A 25,581-nucleotide genomic window follows, 5' to 3' on the forward strand; every position below is an offset into this window, starting at 1 on the left:
CGGTCGCCATCCACCGCGACCTCGGGCATGTCGACCTGATTGTGACTTGGCGTGCAGCCGATGTTCTCCGCTCCATCGATCGGCTGATCCTGGCAGCTGATACGACTGCCACTCCTCCGGACGCCTACCTGGTACTCTCCTTCGTTCGCACCGCCCTCGCCGACCCCCACTAGCACCGCGCTATGGAGGAGTACACGGCCTTGCTGGCCAACCACACCTGTGACCTGATACCGTGTCCACCAGGCACCAACGTGGTCATCGGCAAGTGGCTTTTTCGCCACAAGCTGACCTTGGACGGCTCCCTTGACCGCTACAAGGCCCGTTGGATCCTTCGGGGCTTCACCTAGCGCCCGAGAGTGGACTACGACGAGACCTTCAGCCCCGTCAAGTTCGCCACCGTTCGCGCCGTCCTCTCCCTCGCCCTCTCTCGGGACTAGGCGATCCATCAGCTCGACGTCAAGAATGCCTTCCTCTATGGCACTCTGACGGAGATTGTATACTGCAGCCAACCCACCGGCTTCGTCGATGCCTCTCGTCTGGATATAGTCTGCTGGCTGAACCGCTCCTTATACGGCCTCAAGCAGGCGCCGCGGGCATGTTACAGTCGCTTTGCCTCTTACTTGGCTTCCACCGGCTTCGTCGAGGCCAAGTCGGACACGTCCCTCTTCATCTACTGGCGCGACGACGACACCGTCTACCTCCTGCTGTACGTCGACGACATTGTGCTCAGGACATCCACCAACGACCTACAGCGCACGATCGTTGCCCTTCAGCGGGAGTTTGCGATGAAGGACTTGGGGCCCCTCCGCCACTTCCTCGGCATCACCGCCGAGCGCCGGCCCTAGGGTCTCTTCCTCCACCAACGCCAGTATGCCATCGACATCCTGGAGCGGGCTGGCATGTCCGACTGCAAGCCCTGCTCCACGCCTATCGACACTTAGGCAAAGCTCTCTATGGACGACGGGCCCCCGGTGGCCTACGCGACGTCCTACCAGAGCCTGACCGACGTGCTCCAGTACATCACCTTCTCTAGGCCTAACATTGCCTACGCCGTCCAGCAGCTGTGCCTGCATATGCACACCCCGCGGGATCACCATCTCACCGCTCTCAAGCGGATCCTGCGCTACCTCCGCGGCTCCCTCGACTAAGGCCTCCTTCTCCGACCATCCTTGACGTCGGAACTCGTGGTCTACACCGACGCTGACTGGGCTGGCTGTCCCGACACGCGCTGGTCCACTTCCGGTTATGCCGTGTTCCTGGGCACCAACCTCGTCTCCTGGGCCACGAAGTGGCAGCCCGTCGTCTCCCGCTCCAGCGCAGAGGCCGAGTACCGCGTTGTGGCCAACGACGTGATAGAGGCCTCTTGGATGCGCTAGCTACTGCACGAGCTCCACAACCCCTCCAGCGCGCAACCCTCATCTTCTGCGACAACGTCAGCGCGGTCTACCTCTCCACTAATCCCGTGCAACATCAGCGCACGAAGCACATGAAGATCGACCTGCACTTCGTCAACGAGCGTGTCGCTGCCGGTGACGTTCCGGTTCTCAGCGTTCCCACCACGCTGCAGTTCGCCGACATCTTCACCAAGGGGTTACCGTCAAGTGTATTTTTAGACTTTCGATTCAGTCTCAACATCTGTACAGGATAGAGTTGCAACTGCGGGGGTGCTAGAGTACCTGTTTAGGGTTTACCCCGTGTAATTACCTTCTCACCCCTGTGTAATGGGCCAGGCCAAACTAACTCAGTCTATTAATACAACACCTAAACCCGTGTTAGGGTTAGAGTTTCCCACATGAAATAGCATTTTTTGGAGCTCCAAAAGTACTAGTGGATGCTAATTCTGTTTATTACGTTAGTGTTCCCAGTTATTGTAATACTGAAAAATGTAGCATATTAATTTTTAATTTCAACACTTTGCTTTTCATGGTGCCCTAGATTTTTCGCATGAGGATACTGTGGTCCAAAGGTCAATTAAAAAGGATGTAATATAGTGCCATTTACATTTCCTGAGCACTTTTGGTGGTGCATGCATCATTGCTTGTGATTGGATGATTTGGGTGGTAAATGTGCTGTACTCGATTGCTTGCATTATAGATTAGCTGTCTTGAGAGTGTTTTCCATTGGTTTAAAATTCTTTTGTTTAAACTTTATGGTCTAGTGCTGAACGCTGTACATTTTTTCTCTAATATCATATTTTAAATTATATGCTTATATTGTTACTGCATGCATTTGAAATACCACTAGTATTATGCCAGGGAGTTGTCTAATGATCACAACTTATTAATTTTCCTAGACACAATCATGCATTAGCACAGGATAAGGAATGTGCCTGATACTGTTTTTATTTGCAATTTTTTTGTCATATTGCCTCTGTGTGTTTGTGCATCTTCATCAGCTATACGTTAAAATTTTCCGTTTCTCTTAACTTTCTTAATATTTATCAGGTTCATCCAAGTTCTTTTTCAATTGATGGTATGCTGGGGAATATGAGATTTTGTGACATGTCCCTTGGTCCAGAACATCGTTGGGGTTGGCTTTGCGATATACGGAAGCCTGGTGTCGAGTCACTCATAAAGGTATTCTCAGACTGCGGTGTCACTTATATGCTAATGATATATATTTGTTTTTACCGTGTCTATAGTCTTAGGTGTTATATGTTCATTTGCATGCAAGTATATTTGCTGTGCTAGCTATGGATTATAGGCATTGTTATACAAGACCAAGGTTCCTTTTTTGTTTAACAAAAAGATATATGGATCTGAACTAGCTGTAGTAGATTGTACTCCCTTTGTTCTTTTTTATTTGTTGCGGTTTAGTTCAAAAAATAAACTAGCGGGCGACAAATATTCGAAAACGGAGGTAGTATCATATTATCAAAGCAACTAAGGTCCTATTTGGAAAGCGAAATCTTGTTTCGGCATGTTGCAGCCATTATGTCATCATTGAAAACCTGATCTGTGTTACTAATAAGCGAAACTGAATCGGATACTAATATTGAGGCCTAAAGGGACTAGATATAGGGTGTGTTTGGTTTGTGTTTATGACCCGGCCTGGCTAGCCATCTAAGTCAGGGCATCACTAGCCTGTCTCCCGCAATGCAAGATGATTGTGTTTGATTTTTTTTCTTCGAATAACGATGAGAGCTGAAAGAAAAACACCACGTACAAAGGACTCACAACAGCACTTACAATACACCTCTAGAAAACGGCCCTGCCCAGCTACCTAGCGGCTACGGGACAGGAACATTCCATGAGAGGAAATGATGCAGCCCAGAGGCCCTGGCTAGACACCACCAGTGACTCTCTACAGCCACCTGGGCAAGAACACATTGTGCCTGAGGCTGGAGACCGTCAAACACACAGGCATTCCTGTGCTTCCACAATTCCCAGGAGAATAGGATGACCAAGGAATTGAATCCTTTCTGCAGACCTTTTTCAACAGAAACGGTTGCCTTTCTCCACCAAGAACAAAAGCGGCTTGAGGAGCTGGGCAACACAACATTCATCCCGAGTTCCCTAAATAAACACACCCATACCTCCCTGGAGAGCACACATGCCAAAAGAATGTGGTTGATGGATTTCTGCGCCTGGTCGCAGAAGGGACATGCTGGCTGGTGGGGTAAGCCTCGCTTCGCCAAGCGATCAGAAGTCCAACACCTGTTGTTGACGCCCAACCAAATAAAGGAACTGCATTTAGGGGGCGCCCAACTTCTCCAGATCCGCTTCCAGGGGATAAACAGATGGTCCCTGTAAACATGGAACTATACGACGATTTGCAGCTATAAGAACCTGAGCAGGAGAGCTTCCAACGATGTTGGTCTGGGATATCAGGCTGCAGCACTAGTCTATCTACCAAATCCCAGATAAGCAAATAGTCTGAAATGACCTGAACCGTTAGCACTCCTTTGATATCATCCACCCATCTCCTGTTATTGAGAGCCTGACTCACTTAATGCCGCTTTACTATCTTTGTGGGGATCGCCCTGAAGAGAGCAGGAGCCCATTCAGCTATAGTCCTGCCATGGAGCCAGCGGTCAGCCCAAAATTTCGTGGAGGTCTCATCCCCCACAATTGTGACAACTGGAGCATCGAACAGAGCACAAGCCTTTCGCATAGCGCCCAGTCCAACCGTTCTAGATCATGAACACCAAGGCTTCCATACTGAAGTGGTCTCTGAACTTTTGCCCAGGATACTAGGCAGCTTCCACCTTGCGCCTGCTCTTTCCCTTTCTGCAGGAAACCTCTCAGCTTATCTACAGCTCTGAACACCCACTTGGGCAGGTCCAATGCAGTCATCATATGAATAAGAGTCCATTGGTGCTAGCTGGGGCCTGGCTAGGAGGCCTGTCCAGTCTACCAAACAGGCCCAAGTTGGCTTCATGGAGCCTGGACAGAGGGATCCAGGGAACTAAACATACCCATAGAGTACATGAGAGACACAGGAGGGAAACCCTGGAGGTCTTGACTAGGAGATTACAGTAGTAGCCCTGACTAGTGACTATTATACGCTAACACCCCCTCCTGATTGCAACATGAATGTTACTAATAAGTGAAACTGAATTGGATAATAGTATTGACTATTGAGGCCCAAACGGACTATATAGAGTACATGACAGACACAGGATGAAAACCCTAAACTAGGAGATTACACTAATAGCCCTGACTATTCTGCATTGTTATACAAAATTTCCATAGTCTCTCACCACCACCTGGTTGACATAGCCCATGGTGTTTGTTTTCTCAGCCAGTTTTTCCGAGTATGCACTTCAATTGGTTGGTAACTTGCTTCAGACACTAGAATGTCTGGGAGGAAGTGCATCTCATTGCTTCTAGTATTTGAAACTTTGGGTACTGGGATTACGTGCTCATCTCAATGTTTGCCCATGGTGTTTGTTTTCTCAGCCAGTTTTTCTGAGTATGCACTTCAATTGGTTGGTAACTTGCTTCAGACACTAGAATGTTTGGGAGTAAGTGCATCTAATTGCTTCTAGTATTTGAAACTTTGGGTACTGGGATTACGTGCTCATCTCAATGCTTGTCCAATGCTTATTCGAGTTCTAAGTTTAAGTTTACTTGGGCTACTTATGTGTCTTGGCTCAAGGACGGCGATGCCAGCACCAAGTTATTTCATGCTTGCTCAAGATTTTGTAAGAGGAAGAACTTTATTGCTTCAATAAGGGATGGGGACCAGCTGATCACCTCCCATGATGGGAAGGCCGAGGTTTTCTGGGATTTTTATATGAATCTAATTGGAAGTGAGGTGCAGAGAAACCAAAGTATCAACCTGGATGCCTTAGGTGTGCAGCAACATGACCTTCAGGCTCTTGAGCTTTTAATTACTGAGGAGATCTTGAATACTATCAAGCGGCTCCCCTTGGACAAGGCACCTGGCCCTGATGGGTTCACCGGGCATTTTTATAAATGTTGCTGGCCTATTATAAAAGTTGTCATTTTGGCGGTTGTTTCAACAGTTTGGGGGAGAGACTTCAGGAATTTCAGATTTCTTAACACAGACTTCATTACGTTGCTGCCAAAACATAATGATGCTATAGCTGCCAAGGATTTCAGACCCATTAGTTTGATCCACAATTTCGCCAAGTTGGTTACTAAGGTTCTTGCAAATAGGTGAGGTGCCACATGGAGGGGCTGGTCTCTAAAGCTCAAAGCGCCTTCATCAAAGGTCGCTTCATACAAGACAATTTTATGCTTGTCCAGCAGATGGCAAGATTTCTACATGCTAAAAATCAGCCCAGAATTCTCTTGAAGCTAGACATTTCGAAGGCCTTCGACTCGGCCTCTTGGCCTTTCCTTCTTGAAGTTCTGGAGAAATTGGGCTTTGGTCCCGTGTGGAGGGATGTGATAAGTGGTATTCTTATGACCTCTTCCACCCAGATCCTACTCAATGGGGTGCCTGGGAGGTTCATTTCTCATAGAAGGGGCTTGCGGCAAGGCGACCCCTTGTCTCCGCTACTTTTTATACTTATTATGGATGTCCTCAATGTGCTTTTTTGTCAAGGCTGAGGAGCATGGGTTGCTGTGGCCCATTTCTTCTAATTCCTCTCAACACCGGATCTTGCTCTATGCAGACGATGTGGCTCTCTTCCTAAAACCAGAGCCCAGTGACCTAAATACTGCTGTGATAATTTTGGATCTGTTTGGGTAAGCTTCAGGGTTGAGGACTAATATAACGAAGAGCAGTATCGCGCCCATTCGTTGCACACATGCTGATTTGAATTTGGTCCAGTAGCTCCTTCCCTGCAGATTTGAAACTTTTCCAATTAAATACTTGGGCCTCCCTCTCTCCCTGAAGTTGTCTAAGGCTCAACTTCAGCCTCTCATTGACAAGGTGGCTGGCCTCTTACCGGCTTGGAAAGCTAATCTGATGACCCGTGCTGGCAGAGCTACCCAGGTGCAATTTGTGCTCATTGCTACTGTCATCTATCATATGATGGTAGTGGATCTGTCTAAGTGGGTTATTAAAGTCATTGATAAAATCCGCCGCGGGTTCCTGTGGAGAGAGCGTAAAAAGGCTAATGGTGGCCATTGTATGGTGGCCTGGGGCAAGGTAACACGTCCCAAAGAGTTAGTTGGGGGGCCTTGGTATCTCTGATATTCAATGTTTAAATAGGGCCCTACGTGTTAGATGGATCTGGCTCCAAAAAACTGATTCTTCCAAACCTTGGACTGATTTGCCTTTCCAATCAAATCGGTTTTTGGATAGCTTGTGCTCTTTGGCAATGGCCTCCATGGTGTGTGATGGGTAGTCCACTCTTTTTTGGTATGACAGATGGCTCTTGGGTCAGAGGATTGCAGACTTGGCCCCTCATGTTTTTAGTTTGGTTCCTAAAAGGCTGGTGAAGAGAAGGACAGTGGCTGACACTTTGTGTAGCTCTTCATAAATTGGGGATTTAAGTGGAGTGGTAACGTGGGAGGTCATTGTTGACTTCATTAATCTGGCAGATGCTGTGGCTGATGTTGATCTTCAATAGGGAGTTCCAGATAAACATTATTGGAGGTTCTCTTCAAATGGTTTCTATTCGGCCAAATCTGCTTATGAGATAATGTTCTGCGGCTCTACCTCCCTAGCGGGCTTTGAAAGAGTGTGGAGCACCTGGGCGCCGCCTAAGTGTCAGTTTTTCCTCTGGTTGGTCTTACATAACAAATGTTGGACGGCTGACCGGCTCGCTAGGAAGGGTCTTCCCCATCCTAGTACTTGCCCCTTATGTGACCAGGAAGGGGAGTCTATTCATCACTTGCTTGTTTCCTGTGTTCTCGCGAGGCAATTTTGGTTTCTCCTTCTCCATTGTGTCAGCCTGGCCGCCCTTTCCCCAGAGATGGAAGATATAAATTTGAAGCTTGGTGGGGTAGATCGGCTGAGGTTGTTCCTAAGGATCTCAGAGATGGCTTTAACTCCTTGGTGGTCCTGGGGGCTTGGAGTATCTGGAGACACCAAAATGATTGTGTTTTTAATGGTGCTCAACCTTCTATAGCTAGATTGCTTACCTCAGCCGGTGATGAGTTCAATATGTGGTGTTTTGCGGGGGCCAAAGGCTTGACCCGTCTTTCGGACCTAGCTTTTGTGTTCAATCCCGCTAGGAGGCGGTTATACCTCTTGTTGTTTTGTGTGCGTGTGTGAGTGGTGTGTTAGGTCCTTGTATATACTGTTTTTTCTTCTTCTAGTGAAATGATACGCAGCTCTCCTGCGTGTTCGAGAAAAAAATGTTTAACTTTTTCGAATATTGGAGAGCAGAATCATCTCAAATATGCAATTGTGCAAGACATTTTTTATCTTCTAATTCTTATTAATATAACATGCAATCCTCTTGCGGTCGAGAAAAAAATTGCTCGGTTGAAGCACTACACTGATGATGGTTTCCTTCACTACTGCAGTTCACATTCCAGTCGTACAGTATCGATGATGAAGATTTTGAAGGTCATAATTACAGCTTGACTGGTCAGCTTTCTGCTGTTCGTATTGTCTTTCTCTACCGTTTTATCCAAGAGGTGTGTATTGACTTTGCAAATTGTTATATCAGATTTCCAATGGTATGTTTTTTACGTGCCTTCTGTTCTGCAGTTTACTTCTTACTTTATGGAGCTTGGCACCCCTCATACTGAAGAGGCAATTAAGTTTATTGATAAAGTTGGAGGTTTTGAGTGGTTAATTCAGAAATATGAAATGGATGGAGCTTCTGCTATAAAGCTGGATCTTTCCCTTGAGACACCCATAATCATTGTTCCTAAGAATTCTCAGAGCGAAGAGTATGTCTATGTTTCCAGCTATTAGCTGACTCAATTGCTTGTCAAAAACCTGTTTATTAATTTAATTTAGTTCCTTAGTATCTTGTTATGAATATACTTTACATTGTATAACTACAGCATGTATTACCAGTGACCAGATCCAAATCATGAAGTTCAGATAGGATATGTTGTTAGAATCCCATTAGGGTTTTGAGCCAGTCCTTGTGTAATTACTTGTATACCCCTCTGTTTAATGAGCTTGGTCCAACTACTTAGCTTATATATATGCATTCCCAACCCTGATTAGGGTTAGGGTTTCCCACATGGTATTGTCATGTGGGGCCACCACTATCAGCATAGGCCACGCGGCCAACAACAGATCACGTTGGCGTAGGAGTAGCAGGCAGTTAAGCGTGACTAGAAAGTAGTAGATTTGTTTACATAAGAGGATAAGTAGCATGAGTTTGTTAGGGAGATAAGTATTAGAGGATAAATAGGAGTTTGTTAGGGGGCCTGGCTATATAAGGCGGGTGGCTGATTCAATGAAGCAAGCAAGAATTACTTATCTCATTCTTTCTACTTCTCTCCAATCTCACCCCGTTCACCATCGGGTTACTGGGCAAAAACCTCGGCACCCTTACTCGTTGCGACTATGAGCTGCGTAGTCAGGGCCCTGCTGTCTTGGGCGCCGACGCCCTTGACAACCTAGTATCGCGATCGAACCGATCCTTTGTAACAACTACGCCAAGACCACACGCTGCGCCAACGACCATGACCGTGCCATCGGCAACTGATCTCGCGGCCCTCATCACCAAGCCGACCGCAACTTTCGAGACGCTCAGGTCAAGTTCGACACACTGGAACAACGCTCCACCAACGTCCACGTCAGGTTTTCGCAACACGCACAGTGGCGAGCACCATAGCGTCCGACCACCGCGTTTCCAGAAGATGGACTTTCCAAAGTTTGACGGGAAGTTCGACCCCTTGACGTTCATCAACCGATGTGAATCCTACTTCCAACAACGTATCACGACCGAAGAGTAGGTATGGATGGCATCCTACAATCTGGAGGATGGCACCAACCAACTGGGCGAACTCGTGGCGTGCAAACGCACGAGTTTTGCCGCAGGCAACCAGGAGTGGTTCGAGGCCCTTCTTCCCCATGCCGGCGCACTCACGGAGGCCCAGAAGGTGCATCTTTTCACCGCCGGTCTACAACTCCACCTCAACCACGACATTGAAATCCACAACCCACAATCTCTAAACGTCGCCATGGGCATCGCCCGCAAGCTGGAACTCCATGATCAATGCGCGGCGGCCCTCACTTCACAGCCTTGACACCCACAACAACGGGGTCTCCTACTCGCGCCTCGCGCTGCCAGCACCCCACCCACCGGATGTAGGCCAGCAGACTCCGGCGATGGTGGAGGGGCGCCAGGTCAGGCGTCTGTCCCAGGCAGAGATGGATGAACGTCGCTGTTTTGGGTTGTGCTTCAACTGCAACGAAAAGTTCGGGCACGGTCACAACCATGTTCGCCAACGAATCTTCCTAATCGACCTGGCGTCCGAGGACGACGACGCCGACACCCGTGTGGAGGAGACGACCAGCGATGAACCGCAGATCTCGGTGCACGCGATCACCGACATCCGCACCAGCAAAACGATGCAAATGGCATCAATTTGGGCGACGTCTCCCTTCTCGCCCTCCTCGACTCTGGCTCAACCCACAATTTCATTGCCGAAGAGGCCACCAACCGCACTTCGTTCCTTCACCACGGCAGCAAGCTCCACATCAAGGTGGCCAACGGCGACCGGGTGCCATGCCCGGTCGTGTACCGTGGAGCCCCGTTCTCCATCAACGGCGAGGTGTTCTCCGCAGACTTCATCCTACCCCTCCCCGGCTATGATGTGTTCCTCGGCACCAGTGGCTCGCCTCGTTGGGGCCCATCCTATGGGTCTTTGGCGCCTTGACCATGTCCTTCTAGCGCGACGACTGTTAGGTGTGCTGGCGGGACCGTCCAGCCCAGCACTGCATGCATGCAGGAGCAACGATCTGAGAGCACCTAGAGGGGGGAGTGAATAGGTGATCCTGTAAAAGTCAACACTAAATGGCACAAACTTGGTTTATGAAATGTTAGTGGAATCAAAACCAAGGTGCTATGACTAGAGAGAAAGAGATGACTTCTTCACTTAATTGCTCTTCACAAGGTGAGTATTAAACTTAGATCAATTATCAAGTGAGTAGAGGCAGAGATAATCACACACGAATAACAACAGGTGACAGCGATTTTTATCCCGTGGTTCGGCCAAGTAGAACACTTGCCTACTTCCACGTTGTGGCGTCCCAATGGACGAGGGTTGCACTCAACCCTTTTCAAGTGATCCAATGATCCACTTGAATACCACTGTTTTCTTCCTTATAGCAGATGTTTCCCTTTGTGAGGAATCTCCACAAGTTGGAGCCTCTCACCCTTACAATATTGATGACAATGAAAACCACAAGAGTAAGGGAGGGAATAGAAACACACGCAAGAGCTAGAGTTGCAGCAACGACACACACACAAGTCAAGAAACGAGCACACAAACACAGCGCAACGAGTTCACAACTCAAAAAGTGCTCAAATCTCAAAGACAGTGATCCGGATGCGTGCTTGCGGAGTCTAGGCGTCTTAGGATGTTCAATGGAGGCTTGGTGTACTGCTCCATGCGCCTAGGGGTCCCTTTTATAGCCCCAAGGCAAGCTAGGAGACGTTGGAGCTCCATTTGGTAGGCAATTCTTTCCTTCTGTCCGTTGGCGCACCGGACAGTTCGATGCACCACCGGACATGAACAGTGCACGATTTCTTTCCTTCTTTGGCGAAGCCAACCGTTGAACCCTCGGTCCACTTGGCACACTGGACAGTCCGGTGCGGCCTCGTGACCCTTGGCTCTGGCCACGCGTCACCTGTTGATTGCGCGTCGACCGCGCGGACGCTGTTGGCTCACCGGATAGTCCAGTGCACACCGGGCAGTCCGGTGATTTTTAGCCGCAGCGTCCTTGGTGATTTCGTTGCTTAGCAAGCCTGGGCACCGGATAGTGTCCGGTGCACCCGCAGCTGGTGCTCCACTGGCTGTTTCAGCTGAACTCATTTTGCTCGTTTTGGACTTGAATTAGTTGAGTTCCTTTGCTTAACATTTGTTAGTTCTCACCAAGTGTGTTGTGCATCTAATCACCAAAACAATATGGAAATGGCCCAAGGCCACATTTCCCTTTCACGATCTCATGTAGGCACTCCTCGATACATTTGCGGCGGTCTTCACCGAGCCTAAGGGCATGCCCTTGCCCCACTATCGCGATCACGCCATCACCCTACTTCCTGGATTGGCGCCGGTGGCCGTTTGACCCTACCGCTACCCTGTGGCGCACACGGACGAGCTGGAACGTTAGTGCGCCACCATGCTCGAGCAGGGCATTATTCGACGGAGCTCCTCAGCGTTCTTATCTCCGATACTGCTCGTGCGAAAGGCTAATGGCACATGACGTTTCTGAGTATACTATCGCACCCTGAACGCGATCACGGTGATGGACGCATACCTGATCTCGGTGGTCGACGAGCTACTCGTCGAGCTTCGCAACGCCCGCTTCTTCTCCAAACTGGACCTCTGCTCTGGCTACCACCAAGCTCGGATGCGCGCCGAAGACATCGCTAAGAAAACATTCCGGACGCATGACAACCTCTATGAGTGCCTGGTCATGCCGTTTGGGCTCTGCAATGCCCCAACAACATTCCAGGGACTCATGAATGACATCTTGCGATCGTTTCTGCATCGGTCCGTCCTCGTCTTCTTCGACTACATCCTCATCTACAACAAGACGTGGACCAATCATCCGCGACACGTGCGCGCCGTCCTCGACGTCCTCCAACACCACCACCTCTTCGTTAAGCGCTCAAAGTGTGAGTTCGGAGCCACATCCATCTCCTACCTCGGACATGTCATCTTCACTGCAGGCGTCACCATGGATTCGACAAAAGTTCAAGCCGTCGCAGAATGGCCGATCCCTCGCTGCGCACGAGCGTTGCACGACTTTCTAAGCCTAGCCGGCTACTACCGCAAGTTCGTCTAGACATTCAGGGCCATCGCCGTGCCCCTCACCGCTCTTCTTCGCAAGGAGGGGTTCACCTGGTCACCAGAGGCTGAGGCGGCTTTCACGACACTCAAAACCGCCATCACCACAACACCGGTGCTCGCGCTGCCCGACTTTTGCCAGCCATTCGTTGTTGAGTGCGACGCCTCGACACATGGCTTCAGCGTCATGCTCCTCCAAGACCAGCACCGGCTGGCATTCTTCAGTCGGCTCGTTGCACCTCGACATCGCTTCCTGGCGGCTTATGAGCGCGAGCTTATTGGCCTTGTCCTCGCTGTGCGCCACTAGAGACCATATCTTTGGGGCCGCCGCTTCATGGTACACACTTACCACTTCAGTCTCAAATTTTTGCTCGACCAACAACTCGCTGACCACATCCTCGACAACGTCGTCGTCCCGCTGTCTCCATCCTGGTACCAGATGGACAGCTTGGCCTCTCGTGGCTCAACGACACCATCACCGTCGAGCTCCAGGACATTGTCTGCGACCAGGAGTGCATCAATCGCTTGGCCTGGATCGCCCTCGAGGAGTAGTTCTTCTGGAACCGGGAGGATCGAGTGCTCCACCTCAACGCGTCGTTTCACCAGTCCTCTCAGGATGACCTATCCGTGAGCGAGTACTGCCGCTACATGAAGGGCATGACAGATTCTCTTCGCGACCTCGGCGAACCCGTCATCGACTGTACCCTGTTGCTAAACCTTACGCATGGCCTCGGCCCCCGCTACGACCACTCGAAGGCTCTCATCAAGTGGACCGTGCCCTTCCCCACCTTTAATGCTGCCCTCAATGAGCTTCTCCTCGAGGAGCTCACCCGGGAGACTGAGACACCCGCTGCTGCCCTGGCCCTCCACAGCGCGCCATCAGGGGGCCAGGCCCTCGCCCCTCGTGGACTGGTGCTCCTGCCCGCCTTCCTCCCGCCGCCTTTGCGGCTCCTCGTCTGGCTCCCACCGTCGACGGAGGTCGTCATCCTCGCAAGGGCGGACACGTGAGTGGTGGCTCCAACCGTCGACGGAGGTCGTCATCCTCATAATGGCGGCCGCGGGAGTGGTGGCTCCAACCGAGGTGGTGCCTTCGATCGGGATGGTGGCCCGGCGTGGCCGTCGTTCTACAACCCCTGGACCGGTACCATCTCCATGTGTCCGGATCTGGCCACGGGTGCCTCCTTGCCGTGTCCTCCTCCGCCAGCCCTCCTATATGCACCATCCTACAGTTCGCCCTCGATGACCCCAGCTTCGCCCCTGCTCCTGCCTCCGGTGACACCTACTCCGACACCTTGGTCTCCGCTGGCTGGAGGGTGGGACTCAGCCTCCCTCGCCGCCGCCTTCAGCACCATGGCGATGACACCACCTTCCTTTTGATTGGGTGGTTGACTCCGGTGCGTCCTACTACACCACCTCCACTGCTGGCACACTATCTCGCTCCCATCCCTCCCATCCCTCTGTCATCGTTGGGAACGGTTTCAATCTCTCGATCACCTCGATGGGTGCCTCGGTTCTCCCCGGACCGTTCTATCTCAACGACATTCTCATCACTGTTCTTAAGGCGTCGCCTAGGCGACGCCTAGGCGTCCGGGCGGTGGTCTAACGCCTAGGCGCCTTGCCCGCCTACCTCGCCTAGGCGTCACCTAAGCGCCGCCTAGGCGTCGTCTAAGCGCCGCCTAGGCGTCCAGGCGGTGGTCCAACGCCTTGGACCGCCTTAACGCTTTAAAAACCATGATTCTCGTAGCTCCCCATATTACCCATGACCTTCTTTCCGTTCGTCGGTTCATATCCGATAATTCCTGTTCCATTGAGTTTGATCCGTTTAGTTTCTCTGTGAAGGATCTGCAACCAGGACCCCTCTCGCCTGCTATGACAGCTCAGGGCCCCTCCACACGCTCCAACATCTTCCTCCACCGGCGCGTCCTCCCCCCTGTCCTGGTCTTCACCACCTCCTCCACCACTTGGCATCGTCGTCTCGGCCATCCAGGACCCGACGTCATGACCAAGCTCACCAGTAGTTCAAACATTTGTTGTAGTAGGGGACATTTTGAGGGTCTGTGTCATGCTTGTTAGCTAGGTCACCATACTCGTCTCCCTTTTACTACCTCTTCTTAGGCTGAACATGTTTTTGATCTTGTTCATTGTGATCTCTAGACATCTTCGCACCAAGTCTTTCTGGATATAAATACTACTTGGTGATTTTGGATGATTTCTCTCATTTTCTTTGGACTTTTCCGCTTCGGTTGAAGTTCGACACGTTCGCCACCCTCACCCACTTCTTTGCCTAGATCTCCACCTAGCTACGTCGCCCGTTTCGTGCTCTTCAGTGTGACAATGGCCGCGAGTTCACAACTCTGCCTCTCACTCCTTTCTCTCTCACGGCATTCAGTTGCGTCTTTCGTGCCCTTACACATCTAGAAAGGCTGGGCCGAACGCATCATTCGCACCACTACCAACATGATCCGGGTTAGGGTTTCCCACATATATCAAATATCTTGGTTGTTAGATAGACTAATGTGTTTGTACTGAGTTTGAGTTTTCTAGTCTTGCTGTCGTTAATAATTTGAAATTAAGTGTCACAGAATGATGTTGTGGAAAAAATGACATTGATGCTGATATCTTCCTGCAGTTATATACAGTTTGATCTTGGTCAATTGAAAGTAAGGAATGAGTTTAGTTGGCATGGAGGTAAAGAGACTGACCCTTCTGCTGTAAGGCTTGATGTTCTCCATGCAGAAGTAAGCAATGGGATGCGATATCAATCTTCTGATTATATCCATTGCATTTCGCTTACATGACATTTTCATTCACGCAAATAGATAAATGGAATCAACATGGCGGTTGGGGTAAATGGAACTCTGGGAAAGTGTATGATTCGTGATGGTCGCGGCATCAATATAGAGGTGCGACGTAGCCTACGGGATGTCTTCAAAAAGGTCCCGATACTGTCTATGAAATTTCAGGTGATCTATTTTGTTTTCCTTATCTCTGTATAACAATATAATACGGTCTCATTTGTATGTGCTATCTGATTGTCACTTCCTTTTTGGTCACCATCACTTCAATTTTATGGCCAACATCTTTGTTTTGTGTAGTTTCAAATTCAAATATGTTTGATCTGCAACTAACTTGTCAACTTGTTTCTACTGCACTTAAAAGTTGTACATGAAAAATCTGTTACTACAATTCAAGAATATTTTCAATTAGTTCTTTAAAAGAGTGGGTTAATGGTGATGGTGGTGGTTGTGCCGGGTTCCACACCTTTGAATTTTCTGTGCGCTGATTTTGTATGCCTGTATGCGTATACTCAGCAGAGTAGGAGTTTGAAAATAATGTTAGTAATGCATTAGCTATAGGATGAGTAGAGTAGCTGGAGTCTGATACAGGTTCTGTTTTTGAAGCAACCTGACTTTACTTTCATCGGATATAGTCGTACATGTTTATAGATATATGAAGTCTGTTTGTATAATCCACCAGTTTAAACTTTACAAAACCCAGCCAACCAAATCACCCCCACCCATAACCTCCACTAATTCCATGAAACAAATTGCACACAGACTTAACACACCATTAAAACCAACGGTTCAGATCGTTGGATGACTCCCTCTCCCTTACTCAAATCCAATGGACATTATTATTTGTATCATCCCTCTCCCTCCCTCGCCGCCTCCTCCCCCTCACTCGCGCCGCCGCCAACCCCTCCCTCTGCACCGCCGCCGTCGCTGTCGACCCATCCCCTCCGCGGGATCATAGTATTAGCACATGCTATATGTTAGTTTTATAAAAAATGCAAATGCTCCCAAGGACCAAAGAAAATGAACATATAATTATTATGAATTTATAGTTAAAATGTGGCTATTAAAGTATTTGATTTTGGGATATTGACTTTTTTTTTGCTACCAGAGCTATTGGAGAACAATGCCTGGATACATCATCCTATCTGAATTTTAGAAAATTGCTGTTTGCTTAAAACTCTACTAATGTGTATTTACTGAACTTGATGCTTTAGTGTAGGATGAGTTGTGGATTATATGGTAAACTGATAGATGAAGATTCCTTTTACCCTGTTGTTTTTTTTAAAAAGAAATACTGTAGAGGAGTTACCTACAGTAATTTATTAATTTAAAAAGATAGAATAACGATGCAAATAAAAGAGGGGGTGGGGGGGGGAGCGGAGGATCAGTCATTTAGAGTTTAGCCATAGGGATACAAGAAGCTTAAGAGTAGGGCTAAATCTAAACATCTGCAGCTTTAACGTGTTGTTGAAACAAATCCTCCAAGAAGGGAATGAAGGGATGAAGTTTCTGAAGATGCAGTCATTGCGTTGTTTCCAAATGGTCCAAGCCACCACCACAACAATTTCCATGAAAAAAACGCCTGCCAAAAGCATTCTTCGCATCTTCAAACATACCGAAGAAGTCAAGCTCAAAGTTCCAGTGGATGCCCACGTGACCAGCAATTTGAGCTGAAGGGGCACTCGAACAGAAGGTGGAAGGTCGTCTCTTCACATTTGGAGTCACAGAGGACATAGTGCAGATTGCTAGCCGTATTCAGAAGGCCTTTTCTTTTTTTTCCTTGAAAACACAGGAGAACTGCACGTCATTATATTAAGAAGAAAAGAAACAAAGGTCAAAGAGACCTGATACAAAGGTCTCCTCAAGGAGGCCAAAAACACAGAAAACTGAAAAAATCTATCAAAACACACCCAAGGAACAACCTCTAGTCTTCAGGAAGGAGGGCAACAAGGTTTGAAAGACCTTTAGCCCCAGACACTTCCCAAAATTGTCTCCTCCCTTGCTAACCTAAGGGACAAAGCCAACCTAGGAGTACAAACATAAAAAACACAACTGTTTCGGAGTTTCCAAATTGTATAAGCCCCCAAGGCAACAAGGGAGTTGAGACCCTTTCCAGGTCACTGGCCAGTGACCGAACCTGAGATTTGCTCCCACCAAATCATGAAGGATGAAAGCCCTGGCTGAGGAGTCAGTCTTTCAAAACCAAAAGGTTTTAGGAGGTTAAACCAGAACACTCTTGTGAACACACAAGAGACAAGGAGATGGTCAAGAGTTTCAGCTTCCTAATCACTTAAGAGACAGCTAGCTGGGTGATCCAAACCTCGCATAGCTAACCTGTCATCAGTCCAGCATCTCTTGTTTGCAGCCAGCCAAAGGAAAACCTGACACTTAGGAGGTGCCCAGGTTTTCCAAACCAGATGGTAATGACTAATGACCAAAAAATGTTGGACCAGCAAAAAGACCTTCATAAGCTGACTTAGCCGAATATTTGCCATCTGCAGCAATATTGTACATGTTTATCTTCCACTTCAGGCTGCAACACTATTTCTGATAGAATCTCCCAAAGGTTCAGGTAGTCCACTAAGGCCCCAAACGACAAAACACCTTTTATATCAGATATCCATTTTCTGTTGGTTAGGGCTTTGAGGACAGTTCTCTTATTAGCAATCCTTTTAGGAATCATGGCAAATAACCTAGGAGCTAGATTGCTCACTTTCTGACCCAAGAGCCTTTTGTCCGTCCAGAATAGAGTGTGTGCTCCATTTGCAACTTCTGAAACCAAAACAGTGGAGAAGAAAGACCTTGCCTTTTTAGGAACCTGAATAGGAAGGTTTGCCCAAGGCCTGCCTGGATCAGTTTTATGTAGCCACAACTATCTCATACGAAGTTCCCAACATAATTCCTTCAAGCTAGAAATTCCCAAACCTCCCAATTGGAGGGTTCTGCACACCCTCCCCCAGACAATCAAACAGTGTCCTCCCTTGACATCTTTACGACCTTTCCAAAGACAGGAGGCCTTTTCTCTTGAGCAGATTCTTTGAATTAATTCTGTCTCTGTAGACAAGCCAGATAAAGATTTTGATCTTTTTGAAGACTATGGACTGCCAACTCCACAGAAACGTTGGGGGAGGGTTGATGGAAGCAGAGCTGAGATTTTAGAACTTCGAGGAACTGAACTTGCTATTTCCCCAAGGGTAAATCCATCTATCCATCTTTTCCCTGGATGCCAACATTTGATTAATGATCTCTGAAAGGTATTGTATTCCTGTTCAGCCTTCAAGGACAGAGGAGTATGAAAAGTATCTTCCATGGACATTGCTGAGGAAGGACTGCATTGAGGATTACTTATTTTTTTGCGAAGGAGTAGAGACAAGGGAATGCCGTCATGGGGGAATGGTTGTTCCAAACATCGTGGCGTAGAAGAATAGTGCTTCCATCTCCCACACGAGGCATAGCACCTCTGAAGTAGGTGAATAATTTGGTAACATCTTTCCCCCGGAAGGACCCTTTTTCGAGGGAGCAGTGAGGGATCCGACCCGAAGAATAGTAGGAATCCCACACCAAATTGACCCAGGGGATGTCCAATCTGTTATTGAACTCGTGAACAAACTTCATCAGATGGGCCGAGTTCTGAATTCTCAAATTGAGCATACATAGGCCTCCTTTGTTTTTTGGACAAGTGACCTTGTTCCAAGAGATGAGAGGATTGCTATGAGCAACATCATTGTTCCCTTTCCAAAGACATCTCCTTCTAATTCGATCAGTGGTCTTAATAACAACAACCAACAACTTGAGAGTGCACATAGCAAAGTTTGGCATAGCCTAGAAGGTGGAATTTATCCGAGTTAGTCCTCCTGCTAGGGAGAGCCAAAGGCTTGTTGAATTCAGTCTTCTTTCGATTTTGTTGATGAGAGGGAGGTAATCTTTAACCCTTGGCTTAGTGATTCCTAGCGGGAGACCTAGATAGGTGAAAGGAAAGGTTTCAATCTGGTAACCAGAAACTGCTGCCAAGTGAACTGCTTTTTGATTATCCAAGTTGATGGGCAGGAGCTAGGATTTATCAAAGTTTATCTTAAGCCCAATGGAAGCTGAAAAGGAATGAAGAATTCTTTTAGGCAAAACAAATCCCTTTGGGAAGCCTTCATGATAATTAAGGTGTCGTCTGCATATTGAATGATTGGGAAATCTGCTGGCGGAAATAGGGCCGAGAACACGCGAAGAGAAGCTGCTCTATTGATGATGCACTGAAGAAGGTCAGCCCCTATGACAAATAAAAGGGGGGACCGGGGGATAGAGGATCACCCTGCCGAACCCCTCTCTTGCATTTAAAACTCTTTCCGGGGACAACATTCAAGAGAATACCTCAGGAACCTGCATACAACAGAGACTCGATCCAACAAATCCATTTCTCAGGGAAGCCAAGAGATCTGTGCATTGCAATAAGGACATTATGCTCAATAGTGTCAAAGGCTTTAGCAAAATCAAGCTTTAGGACAACTACTTCTTTCTTCGAATGATGGCATTGATGGATGTATTCGTAGGTTTATGTCAAACAATTCTGAATAGACCTACTCTTGATGAACCTATACTGATTTTTATGAATGGGCTTTTGAATTAGGGGCTGGAGTCTGTTGGCAAGTAGTTTGGAGATCATCTTTATGACTATATTGAGCTAGGAGATCGGTCTAAAGTCAGTAACCCTGACCGGGTTGTTAACTTTGGGACTCTGAGTGATGTAGGAGCTGTTGAGGCCTTCCAAATTCAAATCAATGTCTAAGAAATCCTTGCAAAGATTGTAGAATCACTCTTGACAAGATGCCAACAAGATTTTATATATTTCCCATTGAAGCCATCAGGGTCGGGAGCTTTATCAGCCACATATTCCAAACGATGCTATCAATTTCAGAGGAAGAGAAGGGCATGACCAAGGAATCAATGCCCTCCACACGCTGAACCAATGAATCAAGGTTGAAAAGCATAGACGGGGTGGCATAGATTCCCATTATTTCCTTGATATCTTTCCAGAGACAGGCAACTTTCTCATTATGCCCAGAGATGGTGACTCCCTCATTGGTGAGGGCAGCAATTAGGTTGTGTCTGAATCTATTTGTTGCAGCTGCGTGGAAGAATTTCGTGCATTCATCTCCTAGCTTAGCCCATCTTTCCGTGTATCTTTGTTTCCAATAAACATTATGAAATTTCAGGAGCTTGGCCAACTGATTTTTTATAAGGATCCTCATATTGTTTTCTTGAAGAAAGAGAGCTCTTTGTTCCTCTAATTTGTCCAGCAAAAGAATGACTTCATTGCAATTATTTATGATGTTTTTGAGGCTGGAGATAGATTTGCTCCATTTCTTAAGATTATATCTGAGATTTTTAAACTTCGCCACCATACGCGCAGCACTAGAGGTTGCAGGCACATGCTTGTTCCAAGCATTTGAAACCACATCCAAGAAACCCGGGTGATACACCCAATAGTTCTCAAACCAAAAATCCTGGCTTTTGGAATGGAGGTACCAATTTTTGCCACACAGGGGATATGGTCTGATGTAGTCTTAACCAAGGGTATAAGCAGGGTATTAGGGAAATTGGTGGTCCAATTTGCAGAAGTAAAGCACCAATCCAACTGGACCAAAAGAGGATCAGACTGCATATTACTCCAAATGAAATTTCTGCCTTTCAAGGGGATCTCTAAAATTCCCAGATTGCTTACCCTGATGTTTGTTTCGAAGGACCAATGAAAATGAACATATAACTATTATGAATTTATAGGTAAAAAGTGGCTATTAAAGTATTTGATTTTGGGATAGTGACTTTTTTTTTGCTGCCAGAGCTATTGTAGAACAATGCCTAAATACATCATCCTATTTGAATTTAGAAAATTGCTGTTTGCTTAAAACTCTACTAATGTGTATTTACTAACGTGATGCTTTAGTGTAGGATGAGTTGTGGATTATATGGTAAACTGATAAATGAAGATCCCTTTTACCCTGATGTTTGTTTCCTTCTGCAGATAGGATTGCTTCATGGTGTCATGTCAGATAAAGAATACAATGTCGCGATAAGCTGTATTTCGACAAATCTGTCCGATACACCTAACCTTCCCCCAAGTTTTCGTGAAAATATGAACAGGACAAAGGAGTCAATTCGTTTACTTGCAGATAAAGTCAACCTTAGCAACCATTTGTTGCTTTCACGTACCGTTGTTGTCATGACCGTGGAAATTCAGTATGCGTTGCTTGAACTTCGCAATGGCCCAGATGCAGAGTCACCTCTGGCAGAGCTTGCTGTGAGTATTCCAAATCAGTGCACCTGTTCTTATAGGAAATATGTCATTCTTTAATATTGTTATGGAAAATATAGCAAAATATGTCATCTCACATCTATCATCATCGTTATGTATTACCGCTTGTTTTTATTGCATCTATCCACTTTTTTGTAATTTGTTCTTCTTTTTATTATAATAATATGGGGCAGCTCCTGCCAGTTTGAGGAAAAAAGTTGTACTGCTTCACGGTAGAATGTATTTTATTTTACACCTTTTAGTACTTTGTGCTGGAATGTATAAAAACGCTAGCCCTAGAGTGGGCTGAGTTTTCCATATATATCAGGTACATGGGCTGGGCTCTAGGCCCATTACATTTTGGCAAGAAAAAAGATACAGTCTAACAACCTCGCGGGCGAAACTCTAGCCACGACAAGCGTTAAGATTGGACCGAGATTTCGAGTGTTAAGGCCCATAAGGCCCATGTATTATTGACTGCCTATATATATGCTACAGTATCCCGAGGGGATTATTATCTCACCTAATCCAGGTTAGTCACATGGTAACAGAGCAGGTTAGGGTTAGGGTTTACATCTAAACCCAACCCTGATCCAATTTTTTTCGGCGCCGTCGCGCCGTCGCTGTGCTGCCCTCGCAGCCAGCTTCTTCCCCTTCTCTGGTTGCTGTCGCGGCCCTCCCTCTCCCGCCCGTCGTCGCGGCCGCGGGCCTCCTTTTCCCGGCCGCCGTCGCGGCCTGCCGTCTGCCATCCGCCGCCCGCCGTCTGCCGTCCGCCGGATCCAGCCTGCGCATCCACCGTCCGCCGGATCCGCCGTCTCGGTCTGCGCCCCATCTGCTGCTTCATCGTGGATCGAGCTCCCCCTCTTCCTGTGCCCGCCAGGACCGGATCTTGGTCGCCCCGCGCGGATCTGTCACGTCCGCCGCCAGGGGCCGTCCGCCGCCCTCTTCCTGTGCCTGCCAGGAGCCCGCCATCTTCTTCCTGGTGGTCCGCCGGCTCGGCGGCTGGCCAGCTGCCTGCCGAGTCGAACTGCAGTCTGCAGGGCGCCTTCACCGGATCTGCGCTGTCAGCAATTCTGCGCTGTCTGTCTGATCCGCCTGATCCGGATCTGCGCCCTCGCCACTTCTGTGCCGAGCAGGACTGCAACTCTACACCGTTGCTGCTGTCGCTGCTTCTGCGCAGGTGGCTTCCAGTGATCTCGATTCTCTGCAGCAGGGCGACAACTGCTGTCCATCTCAGCTTCTGCTGCCCAGGATCTTCGCCAACTTGTCCAAGTCGGACTGCTGTCAGCTGCGGCTCTTCTGGTTTGTTTGGTTTCACTTATCTCCATTGAATTCAATATGGCAACAAATGTTATTGTGGTCAATATCACTCTAGATGGTCAAAACTATCCGGAGTGGGCTTTCTGTGTTGAGACTGCACTCCGGGGACATGGATTACTCTTCCATTTGACTGATGCGGCACCTGTTCTTGCTGATGATCGTCGCAATGCTGCTGATATCAAAACGTGGCAACTTAATGATGGTAAAGTGATGGCTGCTATGGTGAACAGCGTCAAACCGTCTATGATTATGAGTTTGTCTAAATTCAAAACTGCTAAATCCATCTGGTCTCATTTGAAGGAGCGTTTTGTTCAGGATAGTGGTGCTCTATTACACACCCTCATGCAGCAGACACATGTTATTGAGCAAAATGATATGAGCATTGATGAGTATTACTCAGCCTTTGATCGCCTGATGAGTGCTTTGACATCAATGGTGCCTGCTTGTACTGCTGATCCATGTCCGGCTCATAAGTTTATTGAGAAGTTCTTCACTTACAGATTTGTTATGGGTGTTCGGGCCGAGTTTGATTCTCTTCGTGCTCGTTTACTTCAGGGCTCTGACACTCTCACAATGGCTAAGGCATTGTCTGATTTACTTGCTGAAGAGACTCGTCTTCACTCACTTTCCTCTACTGGTGGTAATCCTCACAGTGTGTTGGCTGCTGCCCAGAAACCTAAGAATGTTTTTAAGCCTTGTGATCATTGTGGCAAGACCAATCATCGATCTGAGCTTTGCTTTGTCAAGTTTCCTGAGAAGTTGACTGATTTTCGTGCACGACGTGCTGCTCGTGGTCGTGGTCCAGGACCGTCTACTAGAGGTTCCGTTGCTGTTGCTGCCACTTCGTCCGCTTCTACTTCAGAGTCGGCTTGGGTACTTGATTCAGGAGCCTCCTTTCATGTCACGTCTGATCAGTCAAAGTTGGCTTCTACTACACCTGTCACAGATGGTGCTTCAGTGCAGACAGCTGATGGTACTGTATGCCACATTACTCATAAGGGTTCTCTTTCTGATCCTCACTTTACAGTACCTAATATTTTCTTTGTCCCTGACCTATCTATGGATCTCCTTTCGGTAGGTCAAATTACGGATCATAATTGCTTTGTCGGATTTGATGACTCATCTTGTTTTGTACAGGACCTTCGCACAGGGGAAGTGATTGGGACTGGCCGTCGCCGTAGAGCAGCTCCTCGCCTCTACATCTTGGACTCTTTGCGGCTTCCTTCCTTGGCTACATCTCCAGCGCATGTCCTTTCAGCTACCCTTGCTTCTGTTGCGTCTTTTGCCCAGTGGCATCATCGTCTAGGTCATTTGTGTGGCTCTAGATTGTCTACTCTAATAAAGTCAGGTTGCTTAGGTCATACTTCGGTTGAGTCTAATTTTCATTGTAAGGGTTGTCATCTTGGAAAACAAATACAACTTCCATATTTTACTAGTACTTCTCATTCTGTTGAACCGTTTGATTTGGTTCACTCTGATATTTGGGGTCCTGCACCTTTTGTGTCAAAAGGTGGATATAAATACTATGTCATTTTTATTGATGATCATTCTCGCTACACTTGGATTTATTTCATGAAACGCCGTTCTGAGCTGATTTCTATTTATAAAACCTTTGCTCGCATGATTCACACTCAAATTTCCACTCATATTAAAACCTTCCGTTCTGATTCTGGTGGTGAATATTTATCTGATAATTTTCGCCAGTTTTTGACTTCAGAGGGCACTCTTGCTCAGCTTTCTTGTCCTGGTGCTCATGCACAGAACGGTGTGGCTGAACGCAAACACCGTCACATTATAGAAACTGCTCGCACTTTGTTGATATCTTCTTTTGTTCCTTCACATTTTTGGGGTGAAGCAGTTTCTACTGCGGTTTACCTCATCAATAGACAACCGTCATCCAAACTCTCTGGCAAAACACCTGGTGAAGTCCTTTTTGGAACTCCTCCACGTTATGACCACCTTCGAGTTTTTGGATGTACGTGTTATGTACTATTATCACCTCGTGAACGTACTAAGTTGACTGCTCAATCTGTTGAGTGTGTTTTTCTTGGATACAGCCCTGAACATAAAGGCTATCGGTGTTATGATTCATCTTCTCGTCGCATGCGTATTTCTCGAGATGTGAGCTTTAATGAAAACCGACCCTTCTTTTACAACTCTTCCACTCATTCTTCTTTTCATTCCACAGAGTCTACCGCCTTCATGAGCCTTCCTCCCATTTCTGAAACTTCATCAGCATTACCACCTACTGTTTCTACACCCGATGTTCTTATTCCCATCACACCACCTTCCACTTCCACATCATCTCAGTCTTACTCTTCCAAACCACCTGTTACTCAGACTTACATTCGTCGTCCTCGCTCTAATCCCACGGCCAGTCCTGCTGATGATCCTGTTGCCGATACTTGTACTAACAATGATGACTCTCATGTTGTTTTTAATCAGGGGTATCATCTTCGTGACCGTGGCACTATTGCAGCTCCAGAACGTTATGGGTTTTCCCGTGCCGGTGCAGTCATTGCTGAACCATCATCTTATAAAGAGGCTTCTGTTATACCTGAGTGGCAGCGTGCTATGACTGATGAATTAAATGCCCTTCATCGCACATGTACATGGGATGTTGTTCCGTTACCTGCTGGTGTTGTACCTATCACGTGCAAATGGGTCTTCAAAGTTAAAACCAAATCTGATGGGTCTATTGAGCGATATAAAGCTCGTCTTGTGGCCAGAGGTTTTCAACAGACTCAGGGTATTGACTATGATGAGACTTTTGCACCTGTGGCCCATCTGACTACTGTCCGAGCCTTACTTGCTGTTGCAGCCTCATCTTCTTGGA

At 47.5% G+C, this 25,581-nt stretch overlaps 1 protein-coding gene across 2 annotated transcripts in view; it reads left to right on the forward strand.

The window, feature by feature from the left end:
- LOC103654673 (uncharacterized) overlaps positions 1-25,581 on the forward strand; it is a 118,262-nt gene that overhangs the window by 57,978 nt on the left and 34,703 nt on the right. For both annotated transcript variants that reach the window (XM_020552861.2, XM_008681518.3), the window contains 6 exons: positions 2,445-2,576; positions 7,890-8,003; positions 8,077-8,261; positions 14,977-15,085; positions 15,167-15,310; positions 21,156-21,431. In XM_020552861.2, the coding sequence (XP_020408450.1) occupies positions 2,445-2,576; positions 7,890-8,003; positions 8,077-8,261; positions 14,977-15,085; positions 15,167-15,310; positions 21,156-21,431 (960 nt within the window). The remainder of the gene's footprint in view (positions 1-2,444; positions 2,577-7,889; positions 8,004-8,076; positions 8,262-14,976; positions 15,086-15,166; positions 15,311-21,155; positions 21,432-25,581) is intronic.

This window comes from Zea mays, chromosome 4 (genome assembly GCF_902167145.1).
Source record: "Zea mays cultivar B73 chromosome 4, Zm-B73-REFERENCE-NAM-5.0, whole genome shotgun sequence".
Lineage (NCBI taxonomy): Eukaryota > Viridiplantae > Streptophyta > Magnoliopsida > Poales > Poaceae > Zea > Zea mays.